The sequence below is a fragment of the Anolis sagrei genome, chromosome 2, assembly GCF_037176765.1.
Source record: "Anolis sagrei isolate rAnoSag1 chromosome 2, rAnoSag1.mat, whole genome shotgun sequence".
NCBI classification, from domain to species: domain Eukaryota; kingdom Metazoa; phylum Chordata; class Lepidosauria; order Squamata; family Dactyloidae; genus Anolis; species Anolis sagrei.
This window is the reverse complement of record NC_090022.1, coordinates 261421396-261434273: the sequence shown is the minus strand read 5'-3', so window position 1 is coordinate 261434273 and position 12878 is coordinate 261421396. Positions and strand designations below refer to the sequence as shown.

The 12878-nt window shown below is 35.9% G+C and overlaps 1 protein-coding gene across 3 annotated transcripts in view; it reads left to right on the top strand.

Moving 5' to 3' along the window:
• MSH3 (mutS homolog 3) overlaps positions 1 to 12618 on the top strand; it is a 56884-nt gene extending 44266 nt beyond the window's left edge. For 2 of the 3 annotated variants that reach the window (XM_067464555.1, XM_067464556.1), the window contains 7 exons: positions 522 to 629; positions 1231 to 1345; positions 2228 to 2385; positions 6552 to 6738; positions 7783 to 7912; positions 8141 to 8315; positions 10043 to 12618. In XM_067464555.1, the coding sequence (XP_067320656.1) occupies positions 522 to 629; positions 1231 to 1345; positions 2228 to 2385; positions 6552 to 6738; positions 7783 to 7912; positions 8141 to 8315; positions 10043 to 10130 (961 nt within the window). In that variant the 3' untranslated portion in view covers positions 10131 to 12618. Of the gene's footprint in view, positions 1 to 521; positions 630 to 1230; positions 1346 to 2227; positions 2386 to 6551; positions 6739 to 7120; positions 7220 to 7782; positions 7913 to 8140; positions 8316 to 10042 lie in introns of those variants that run through there. The other variant, XR_010909342.1, reaches the window with a different exon arrangement.
• The last annotated feature ends 260 nt before the right edge of the window (positions 12619 to 12878 follow it).

Here is a 12878-nt window from a genome sequence, read left to right as displayed (position 1 = left end):
CTAAACTTTTGGAGGGTTGGAGATGACATCTCAAACAGCCCAAAGGCAAAATCTAAGCACAAGGATGTTTCTTCTAGAGGAGAAGCCGTGGGAAAGAATAAAATCTATAGTGAAACTTAATCTATAGTGCTTCAGATTATGTCTACCATTTTGATTGAACATTAGAAGGAACCCTTTCACAGTAAGAGATAAATTTCTTGCATTAAGCAGGGCATTGGAATTGATGGCCTATGTAACCCTTTCAAATTCTATGATTCTATCTTTTCTTTTTATATGGTCTAATTTATAACACAGTTCACCGCATATCTGGTTGGAAGTCATTCTGAGTTTAATAAAACTTATTGTCAGAGAAATTCTACTGGATTGTGACCTAACTATACTATTTCTCCTCTAATTAGCAATTCCAACTAGTTGTGTAGAAAAACAGTTGTTATTCTGGAATGGATACACTTTATTCATATTAATATTTAATTTATTTATTTCTCTTCTCTATCCCCAATTCTTTGTTTTCGTGTATGTAGTGATTTCAGTGATCATTATTATTCAATCTCTAAAGCGGTGGGTCACTTAGCAACCATGGACTGCATTTTTTCCTTGGCTGAGGTTGCCAAACAAGGAGACTATTGCAGGTAATCATTTTCTAAATTATTGCAGAATAGTAAGATTAGCTTTATTGTTTTAACATCGTACAGAAATAAATATAGTAGAGTCTAGCTTATCCAACCTTCGATCATCCAACATTCTGTATTATCCAACACAGTCTGCCTCCCACCTGGATCCACAGCTGTTTCAATACACTGCAATGTTTTGGTGCTAAATTTGTAAATATGGTAATTACTACATAATGTTACCATGTATTGTACTGTTTTTTTCTGTTGATTTGTTGTAAAGCATGAGGTTTTGGTGCTTAATGTGTAAAACCATAACTTAATTTGATGTTTAATAGGTTTTTCCTTAATCCCTCCTTATTATCCAACATTTTTGCTTATCCAAGGTTCTGCCAGCCAGTTTATGTTGCATATGTGAGACTCTACTGTACTGGCAAATATATACTTGCTTTGTTTGAAGACAAGAAGAATTTTTCCATAAGACTGGATTTTTGATTACTAGGACTGGTGGAGCTACATTTCCTTCAGGATGTAGCCTAGCAAACATAACAGAGATCACAGAGGGTATGTGTAGAACTCCTCAGTGGCCATTGCACTTAATGTGCTGTAATATATTTTTCAGACCTGTAATAAAAGATGGAAGATCAGAGATAATGATAAAAAATGGAAAGCATCCAGTGATAGATGTGTTACTGGGAGAGCAAGAGCAATATGTTCCCAATGATACACACATAGTAGTAAGTATGGTATAAATAATTAGAAGTATATGATGTAACAAATTGTTTTAACCTATCTGTTTGTTTTTTTTTAGTTTTCTGATGGCAATCTTAAATTACCTGTTGAAAAATGTAGGAAATGACTTTATAAAGGATTTTTAGATTATTACTTCAGATTAACTTACAATTTTTGAATATTTCTGCTTAGTAAATACTGCTAAGAAGCTCATACATATGGTACATTTCCACTATTCTTATATATAGGTGGAGCTATCTATCTGCATAGGCTCTCTTTGTCTGTCTGTCTGTCTGTCCTCTCTCTCTCATAGACTCAGATCTAAGGACAAGAGTCTGCTCAATTCTTCTAATTATATCCCCTTCTTGAGAAATTTAAATTGCAACACCTCAAGATAGAAGTGAAGACCACTATTTTCCATCGGATCTAACTGAAATGGTTATTTTTGTTTCGCATTATTAGCAACTTTTGATGCAAATATTGGTGTTAGTTGGATTGCTGTTAGTTTTCAGCACTGTATGGCCATGTTCCAGAAGCATTCACTCCTGACATTTCACCCACATCTATGGCAGGCATCCTCAGAGGTTATGAGATCTTAGTGTTAGTTGTGTAATTGCATCCTCAATACTTTTGCCAAAGAGTGGTAACATTACTTTGAGAGTGTGTGCGTGAACATATTCAAATGTATTGTGAATTGCTTTAGATACTCAGAAAAGGGGATAAAAGAAATATAAAAATGTAATTAATGACTGAATCTATTGTAAGAACCTGAAATTAGAAATCTCTGAAACAATAATTTGGAAGTGTTCTATTTCCAGTGGATATTGGTTGACCCAGAATTATATAGAATTGTTTAATTAATATAATTATACTTTTCATTTTTCCAGTGTGATGGTCAGAGGGCAATGATAATTACTGGCCCTAACATGGGTGGAAAGAGTTCTTATATAAAGCAAGTTGCATTGATTACTTTGATGGCACAGATAGGTTCCTATGTACCTGCTGAGGAAGTCAGAGTTGGAATTGTGGATGGCATATTTACCAGGTGAGAATGTCAAAGCTGTATTTAAAGAGAGACTGAAAAAGTAACACTAATTTCAGCAAACGCTTCTTTGTATGTGTTTCCTGTATAAATATATATGATTGCAAGTTTTCTAAATGTAGTTTTATTCTATAGTTGCTACAGCATTGTGGGATTGTAAACGTAATGCTCACTTGCAGCTGAAATTTCAGGCATGGCCTGAGTAGGATACCCATTAGCAAGGAAATGAGTTTATACACTTCCCCTATCTATCTAACTTTTAGCTTGCACTCATCCCCTCGCCCTGCAGCCTTCTGTCTTAGAAACTCAGGAAAAACTTCAAATTTTTGAAAAATAAACACAAAAAGTGGGGTCGAAGCAGTCCTAACCTGTGCTGCTTGGACCAACTTGAAAAATCTTGGGCTAGGATTTCTATACAGTCCACATCGATTAAATGATTGAGTCTTACTAGTTTAAAAATAAATGTCTTATTCTTAATATGCAAATTTTATATATGCACCAGACATTTTAATGTATTTTTGTTCTCCATTATTATAAAATAGTACAAAATGAAGAGTGATTGACTAACACTTATATCTGGAAGAGATGCTTATTTAGTAAGATTAGGAGCGTGGGCGGTAAAACCCTTTGAATGTATTTCACAATTTCAAGGGAAAAAGTATGTACTTTAATACAGAATTGTAAATGTACTTGATAGTTTCAGGGAAGAATAGCAACATCAAGCCACTAGCAGTGACAAATTGACATCTCTTCAGTTTACAAAATTAGTGCCACTACATTTTTATTTTTTTTAATAAAAATATGTTTACCATAAAATGTGTGAGACCAAAGAGTACCTAGTAGAACAAAGTGCTAAACATGATTCACCTAATGGAATCATAACAGGAACATGCAAATTATTAGAGAACTGGAAAAGTGCCTAAAGACAGAGGGAGACCAAAGACCCAGGTAACTGTTGACCATTCAGTTCTAGAACAGATAATTAAACAGTCTATTGTCGAAGGCTTTCATGGCCAACATCACTGGGTTGTTGTAAGTTTTTCAAGCTTTATGCCCATGTTCCAGAAGCATTCCTCTCCTGATGGAAACATTCTTTGCCTGCATCTATGGCAGGTATCCTCAGAGCCTTGAGGATGCCTGCCATAGATGCAGGTGAAACACCAGAGAGAATGCTTCTGGAATATGGCCATACAGCCCAAAAAACGTACAGCAACCCAATTAAACAATCATTTTTTCAAGACTAGAACTATTTAGAACCAGCATGGTTCCCTCGAAAGAAGTTCATGCCAGACCAATCTCTCCTCTTTTTTAATGTATGTAATTTGTAGTTTTCTAGATAAGGGGGATTCTGTAGGTATCGTTTATTGTGAGTTCAGTATGAATTATGAGAAGATAATTATATTCTTGTAGAAGAGTTGGTAAAATACTGTTGAGTATATTTGTAGTTGATGGAGCCCCCAGTGGCGCAGTGGGTTAAAGCGCTGAGCTGCTGAGCTTGTTGACTGAAAGGTCACAGGTTTGAATCCGGGGAACCGCATGAGCTTCCGCTGTCAGTCCCAGCTTCTGCCAACCTAGTAGTTCGAAAACATGCAAATGTGTCTAGATCAATAGGTACCACTTTGGCGGGAAGGTAACGGCGTTCCATGCAGTCATGCCGGCCACATGACCTAGGAGGTGACTACGGAAAACGAGAAATGGAGATGAGCATCACACCTCAGAGTTAGATACAACTGTACTTAATATCAGGGGAAAACCTTTACCTTTACTAACCTATATTTGGAGTTGAGTAATGAATAGAACAAAGATTAATGAATGAAACTTAAGGTGATTTCCTGTCATCTTTCTGAGAGGTGACAAGGACAGAGTTCTTGGATGGAGAAATTGGCATCCTCATCAAATGTTAATATTACACCAAGCTGGAAATAGTAGTGCATATCTCAGAATACAAAGTAATAATTTAAGATGATTTGAACAAAACTGGGTCCCTGGTACGAATCTTTAGTTTGCAGGAAAGGCCCTGCATTTAAGCAGGTAAACTAAGGCACAGATGCACCACCTGCCCGTTTGGAGGGGAAGAAAATTTGCAATCATGCATAAAGATTCTACTTGCCATAGTAGCGCCTTTGAGGCTTTGCACCTTGCGCTGTTCCAAAGGACAGAGCAGAGATACTGTTTGGATATTGCCTATTTTGTTGCCCAGCAGCCTCCCTATCTCAACTAGCACAGGTCATCTGAAAAGTGGTGTTAGCGAACACTAGCTTGTAGGAAGAAACTTCAACTCCATACCAAGGATGATAGTTTCAAGGAGAGATTTCAACACCCATGCCAAGCCTCTTTGGGTGGGGATGGTTTGAAAAATGATGGGACTGTCTCAATGCATTATTGACCAAATTAATGTTGACAGTACTTGCATCTCTCTTGGTTTTTGCTCATGGACAACTATACTTTGCAAAAGGTTAAACAACCATGCTGTCATGGTCAGATCACTTTCTTGTGAAATTTGATTTGGTGGTAGCAGGCCCTCCCAGTGGCAATTTAGTTGAGGTCTTGATTTCATTTTAGAATAATAAGATGGAAAGGGCTGCCATTCCTAAGTACCTATTTCAGTGCTATGAAACCCATAATTCACCTTGGCATGCTGAAGGCAGTAAAACAGGATGTTTGGCAGATAGAGTGCTTGTGTTATGGCCACAGAATAAGAATTATGGAAGATCAGTGAAAAGCTTCATCTTGCTTTTTACGTAGCAGTGAAATGAGAGGGAAAACTTTAGCATGCATCTCTCTGTTTCATAAGATGTGAATCGGACTCAAGGACAACTTTGGTTGCCTTCAGTAATAAATTTACTAGGCACTTCAATGAAGAAGTTCCTTGTATATGCTCAGATCATGATACCAGGGTTATTGCAGAGTTTGATTAAGAGCCCAGTGGTTGATCTAATCAGGTTTCTCAGGATTAGTTTCATGCTTCTGTGCACAAGATGCTTGAATCACTATCCTGATCTGACATCAAAGCTGTTCTGTTAGCATAGAGCCCAGTTGGTTGAAGCCAAGGGTGTGTATACAACATTATAGAAAAGTTTAATGGGAGGTCAGAATTGCTGAAAAGTCAGCGGTTCAAATCCAAGGAGCGGGGTGAGCTCCCATCTGTCAGCTCCAACTTCCCATGCGGGGACATGAGATAAGCCTCCCACAGGATGGTAAAACATCTGGGCATTCCCTGGGCAATGTCCTTGCCAATTCTCTCACACCAGAAGTGACTTGCAGTTTCTCAAGTCGCTCCTGACATAAAAAAAAAAGGATTATGGAGAATCCTAGTTTAATATGATAAAGCAATAGTTAAATGTGATCCACTTCCTCTACCAAAAATGTACACTTTAGGCTTCTATGTTTCCAAATTAAGAAAAGGAAAGTGGAAAAAATACCAAATTTTGGGTGGTGTTGCCATCTTGTGTGGTATGTGTCCTCTATACTGCGGATATCCCTTGAATTTATTAGAAGTTAATTCCTTTTGTGAATGTTCGAAGAAATTGAATCATCTTAGTATCATTTATTTATATGCATAAAATGCCCAAATGCCTTTGTGTTTTAAATACAGTTTTGCCTTTTTGAGAAGAGTTAGAAGTATTGCTTTTGGAAGAGTAATACAACTCTTTGCTGTATGCCTTTAGCACATCATTTGTATTATATGTTACTGTTGTAAAATTTAAGTTAAATCTGTTTATAATGAACCAAATCAAGATTAATTTTAAAAAGTGATTCTCAAAAAATTGTTAAAACTAAAATTGATAAAAACAATGGCTATTGTTTCAATGTAAGTCCTGGTTTGACAAACAAAAGCAGCACAAATCATTCATGGTCTGCCTTTGGCATTTTCTTATGTTGTGGTTTGCTGTTGAATGTGTCTTATTTTGTAGCTCTTTCGGGGTATTAAACATTGATTCAGAGTTCTGATAACTTTTCTAAATACCACAGTTCTTATATTTGTTTGGTTGCCTACATGTTTCAGTAGTCAGATAAGGTTGTGAGGAACCGAGTATACAGTAAAATTGTTTACTCAAAATACATATGATTTTTGCCATTGCATGTGCTAATTAGAAAAGAATACTGTTGTGTGATGGTTTTGTTTATTTTGTGTCTGATAAAATTGATAAGCCTTGCTTTTATTGCAGAATGGGCGCCACAGATAACATATTCAAAGGTCACAGTACCTTTATGGAAGAACTGACAGATACAGCTGACATAATTAGAAAAGCAACTTCACGTTCATTAGTAATTTTGGATGAACTTGGGAGAGGAACCAGCACACATGATGGAATAGCAATTGCTTATGCTACTTTAGAATACTTCATTAGAGATGTAAGTATATTATCTAATTTTGAATAGCTGTTGTTGTGAATAATGAGAGACATTCTTTGACATTGTAACCACCCGAATTCTAGAATCTTGGAGAAATTATGTTTAGAGCAACTCACACAGCATAGAAAGCAGATGGAAAGGTAGTAGGTCTCACCTCAGTTAATGTCATATATCCTCAGATCTGAAGTCATAGTTTTCTCAGACCCTGACCTTGGCTAAACTTCCACTGAGGGGTATTTCAAATGTGTAGGAGCACTGAACCTTTGTCTTATTTATTTATTGGATTTTTTTTTTTAAAAAAGTCAATGTAGCTATGGTATTTACCAGAATGATGTGTTTAATCTCTAGCTGAGAACTGGCTCCTTTTCTCTCACATTGACAGAGCTGTGTTTAAACACAGTAGGATACAGGAAGAAGCCTTGGGCTTGTATGCCTTCTCTCACCCTTTGTAGAAGATTGAATAGAACCCATAAGTATGCAAGTGAGTTACGTTGAATATTTATAGTCCATCTGCCATGGAACAAATGTACATATTACATATTGCTCTTGGGAGATTAAAAAAATACAGTGCCAAAGGTGAAGTGTTAGAGTTATATGTCTCTTTGACATGCTGAGTCGTTTTGGTCTACAGATGGCTCTTCCAGTAGTCCAAGGTGGCCCCACATACATCACACTGCAGTAGTCTAAGCTTCAAGTGATACTGGTGCTTTGCTAGTAGTTTTTTTTAAGTTAGCATTTTCATCAAATGTGTGGCCAAAGATAGCCATGGACTGTCACCATCTGGGAATGGATCCAGCATTCTAAGATTGTGAATCTCTATGAATTAAAAAAAACTGAATGACAGCTATCAATGTAGTAGTCATGGGGCAGTAGTCTGCTGATGTGCAATATATCAGACTCCTTGGTGAAGAGATGACATTATGTGTTAAACATGAACTCCTCTGGCCCCAACTGTATGTTTTAAAAAGATTATTGGTAATGATACTATATGGCTTTGCTGTTAGCTTTCCAATTTTCAAATCTGAATGCATTTTCTTTTTGTAGGTGGGTTCACTGACACTGTTTGTCACCCATTACCCTCCTTTATGTGAATTAGAAAAGGTTTACCCAAGACAAGTTGGAAACTATCACATGGCCTTTTTGGTGAATGAAGATGATAGTGAGAAAAAAAGAGGTATATTATCCAAGTTACCTAACTGGTTATTTCCTTCTTGCAGTGCCTCCTTGTTATTCAGATTTACTTCTTCTTATCACATTTAATATTTGAAGAAAGGCAACTAGAGGTGTTTTAAAACTGGCGTATGTTAGTTGGAAGTAACTTCGGAGATACCCATCATTATTAAAACATAACATGAGGATAATTGTGAAGTCTTAATAGAAAAGTCTTATTTTATTTCTCTAGGAATGAAAGATGAAGAAAATCCCGAATTTGTCACTTTCTTGTATCAAATAAAAAAAGAAGTTGCTGCAAGAAGTTATGGGCTAAATGTTGCTAAACTGGCAGATGTTCCTGAAGAAATCCTTAAAAAAGCAGCTCACAAATCAAAAGAGCTGGAAAGATTTGTGGATATTAAAAGGTTAGAGAGTAAATTGATTGATCCCTTGCTTTAGTAGTGACATTTTTACATGAAAGTAAATTTTCGGTACTGTTGTACTGTTGTATTATCTGGGCAGCGGGCACTATAGGGCGCTAGTGAGAGAAGGATTTTTTTTTTGTGGGTGGAGAATGGATTGAAGGAGGAAAACCATTTCTCTGTGTTTTGTTATTCCCCCCACCCATGTCCCTGTCATGGAAACAACCCTCATTTATGATAAGGGAAGTGGGGAGGGGGAAGGACCACCAAAAAGGGGGGAAATGGTTTTTCTCCTTCAACTCCCTCTCAGTAAATTGGACTATCCTATCTGTAGCGACTCCCTAGTGGCCTCTGCCTGGATAATGGAACAGTACCAAACTTTCTAAGTAGTCATAAAAAGTAGGTTTAAAAGATTCTGATACCTCAATACTTAATTGTATTGGTTTAAAACCAGTTGTTAGTCCCAGCTGAAGAAGAACTTTCAAATGAAGGAGACTTGTGAAGTCGCTGCTTATCTAAGTTCTGTTGATTCAGTGGGTCCACCAAGTTTGGGCTGAAAATATGATGTAGTCTATTACTGGAAAAATTAGGAAACAATGTTTTTCTCTTTATAATGACTTTGAATGATATGATGTATACCTATGTGGTATTGAATCTCAGTGTGTGGTATTGAATCTCAGTATACCTATGTGGTATTGAATCTCAGTGTGTGGTATTGAATCTCAGGTCAAGAAATCTGAAATAAATGACTTTTGAGGTTTATTCTTCTGAAACTGGGAAGAAGTGCAACGTTGCATATATATTTCCTTCCCACCTTTCTCCAGAATGCTGGTGGTTAGCAGAGATTTAAGATTTAAAGAAAAGAATGAAACCCATTTCCATATTTCAAAACTTGTTTATTGCAGCATTTAAATGCTTCGATGGAAATATATCAAGCCAAATGAATAGTTTGATTTATTTTTATTTTATTGTGTGAAGGATTTATTTTGGGCCACAGCTCTTTTGAAATGCTAAGCCAATATCCAGTGTAGTTACTTTTCACATGGAAGCAGCTGCCACAGCTGAAAACATACAAGTACAAAATATTTATTTATTTATTTGCTTTATTTATACCTCACCTTTCTCACCCCATTGGGGGACTCAATGCAGCTTACATTGCCTCCTGAAGCCATCTCCTACATCTTAAACACTTGTTCTAGACCTTCCTATCCCTTATAAACATGCTCTTGAGGCTGTAAACTCCCTAGAGTAGATTTTCATGCCAGAGAAGATTATAGTGGAGCCAGGTACTATTAATTAGTATCATGCTGTGTTTAGGTAGTATGTAGTGGGAGGGACACGGTGATAATTCTCTATAATAAAGATTTAAACTGCTTATAGTAAGTTTAAAAAGTAGACAGTTGAGAGTCATAATTCTGATGGTTTAAATATTAAGTCAGAAATCATTTAAACGTACGCAACAACAATAGTGTGTTTGAACATAACTTCCTTTTAAATAAAAATTCAATTTCATTAAGCTTTGAATAGAACTTCAGGGTGGAAGCTGCTTCTATTTTTCTCATTTCTCATGCTTTTGAAATTAAATGTAAATATCTTCCTAATGTTCTTTTTAATTAGACAAATGAATGATTTTGTTGATTAGTTGCTGTATTCAGAAAAATGACTAAGATATTTAAATGTAATTTGCAATAAATACTAATACTTTCTGGGTTTTTGTTTCTGTTTTTTAGAAAAAGACTGTTGACCTTTGCTGAATTATGGAATATTCACAGTGCTGGAGAACTGCAAAAATGGAAAAATATGCGTGAATCAGATTAGATACAACCCTAAAATTTCTTCAGACTCTCCCAGATGAAAATGCAAATAACATAGGAGGTTTAAAATAACTGATTAGACAAAGAAAGACTTGCAAACTGAAATTTCAGAACCCTTAATGAATATAGTGGTGGACTTTACATGGCTAACATAATCAGGGTTGTTTAATTCATATAAACCAGCACCGGTTATAATTTAAGAAGCTAGTTGCTAGAGGACAAACTAGACATCAGAAGTTTGTCTTGTGGGACAAACTAGACATCAGAAGATCCACACCTTTTTATTTTATGGAAAAGTTTGTTTTTGAAATGCAATTACAAAAAGAAAAGACAAACCAAGCAACTCTACAAATGGTTTTACAAATAGCAACAAAATTAAGTACCTGTTGATTAGCCCTGAAATCTGAACTCAGCTCAGTTTTCTCCACTTTCAGCTTTGTTTTCCTGGATTTTTTTGTGTTCTATCCAATTTTTTACATTTTGTTTTATTGATGGGGAGCTGAGGAAGTTCGTATCACTAAATAGGTCATTGTATGAAGTTTACCTTTTTTTTGGCCTTGCTGAATTTGAATCATGATCTGCATAAGTATATTGTGCAGCTATGTTACTGCACTGAGTAAGCTGACATAGACAAAATGCACAGCATGTTCTGCAGAGTAGTGTGAATGGGTAGGGTGAGCTTGCAGAGCAGGTAGTGATAATAGGAGATGGCTGTTTCATGAAACCCTTAGAAAAGGGCTGGACAATTCTTCAGCGGAAGACCGGAGGAATCTGGATATTGCATCTGTACTCATCAGGCCAAGAAATGTAGATCAGCATACAATATGGATGAGCTCTACATTGCCACACCAGACCTCTCCACTCTGCTCCCTTTTGCCTTTTTGTTCTGACACTTTCTTGCTTTCTCCTTCCCTCACATGTCATCCAGAAGATCCATGTTTAAATTCTTATTTTATAAAAAAAAGGAAATCAAAATTGCTATGGAGCTGAGGTACCTTTCATCCCTTGAGAAATGTTTAGTTGAAATCATTCTGAAGCGCATTGGAGAGAAGTATATAGGTATTCCAGATGGCTCGTTATTTGTTTTTCCCATAGGACAAACAATGAGAGAGGATACTTTGGGAAAACATATGCAGAGTGTTATGCCCAGAGTGGCTTTTAATTTTGAAACAAATGAAGAAGTCTGTCTTCTGGTGTCTCATCTGTTTTGGCAGCCTGTAATATAACTACTGCATCGGAAAATCCCTGAATGAACCTTTTACATGGGCTTTAATATCAGGGCTATAAGAAGGTGTCGAAAATTTTGTTGGAAGAAATAAATAGAATGTATTTTTCTTCTACCAGAATTACCAATCCTTCCCACCCTCTTATATTCTGAAAACTTTTTCTAAAGACTTGAAGAAATGGTGGGTCAGGTTTTTGGTGCCATGGAGTCCTGCAGAGGGGCAGATGAGGGAGAAGAAGAGAAATTATGTCTTGATTTTACTGATGTTGATATGGAAGTGCAAAGTGAGATCTGGTCCCATTTTCCCAAACGTTGAGAATTATTTAAATATAATAGACATCTAACTCGAATGTTTCATTTTTAATATTCCTTCCTAATGTCTAATCAGTTTATTCACTGAAAATACAAGTATTTTATTAAATGACCTCATATGATGTTTCACAAAGGCAATCCTTGTCTGTGTCTGCTCCAAAAACCTACTTAATTAAAACACATATTTTAAAAGGTTTTTGCTGTTAGATGAAGTTAACTGGAATTATTGATGGAAAAATCATGAAAACCATATTCATAAATTATAGGGAACTAGTCTTGTATTGGAGAAAATGTTATTTAAAGACTACATTTTGTTTCTGGATCAGTTACAATGACAGAATAATAAATCATGCTTTGAATTAATATTTATTAATGTTTATTTATGAAGATGTTTAAATTCAACTGTATCAAGTCTAAGTAAAGAGTACAAGAAAGCCAATTTTAACTATTTACAGTTTAATTCAGGAAAAAATAATTCAAATGATTTAAAACATATTAAATCATTTAAAGCAGGTTAGAAGTGCTTAAAACTATGTTTATGTACAGACTGGATAAGATATTCAAATCCCAAATTGTTGTAAAATAATATGATAATTCTATTTGCCATCTGTTCAGTTGTACAGAAGTGTATTTTCATACTTTATGGAATTAGATTTAATTTTTGAAATATGGGTACTGGTTGCTTGCCTCATACATGACTGTGTCATTGTCAGCCTTGTGATGATAATACTCCTGTGGTGACTGTGCCTCAGTATTGCCACACTCTTCCCAAGTGTGTACAACTATCAGGATGCTCAGTGAATTCAATTTCTGACATTAAAAAGGGTATTCCTAATATAATTGACAATTCCCCTAACTTTTTGCTCTCATCTAGCTACAGTGGTAGTAAGTGATATATTGCCCAGGCAGCAGACGTGGTTATGCTAGAAAAAAAATAAAAGTTTATGAAATACAATTCAATACGTTTATGGAACTTTGATTTTAATAACTGAAAACCACCTAATCTTGCGGCAATAAGTAGTACACCTTCACTCAGTCTCTTATACTCTAAGACTGTTTCTATTGCAATCTACCCTAACCCTACCTCTCAATCTCAGCCTTTGAGCACCTCACACTCACTTTCAGATTTGTCCAACCTCACATAATCTTCTCAGACTCCTTTAAGCATATTGATTATCTAACATAATACAGTACAGTATAAAAACAGAAACTATA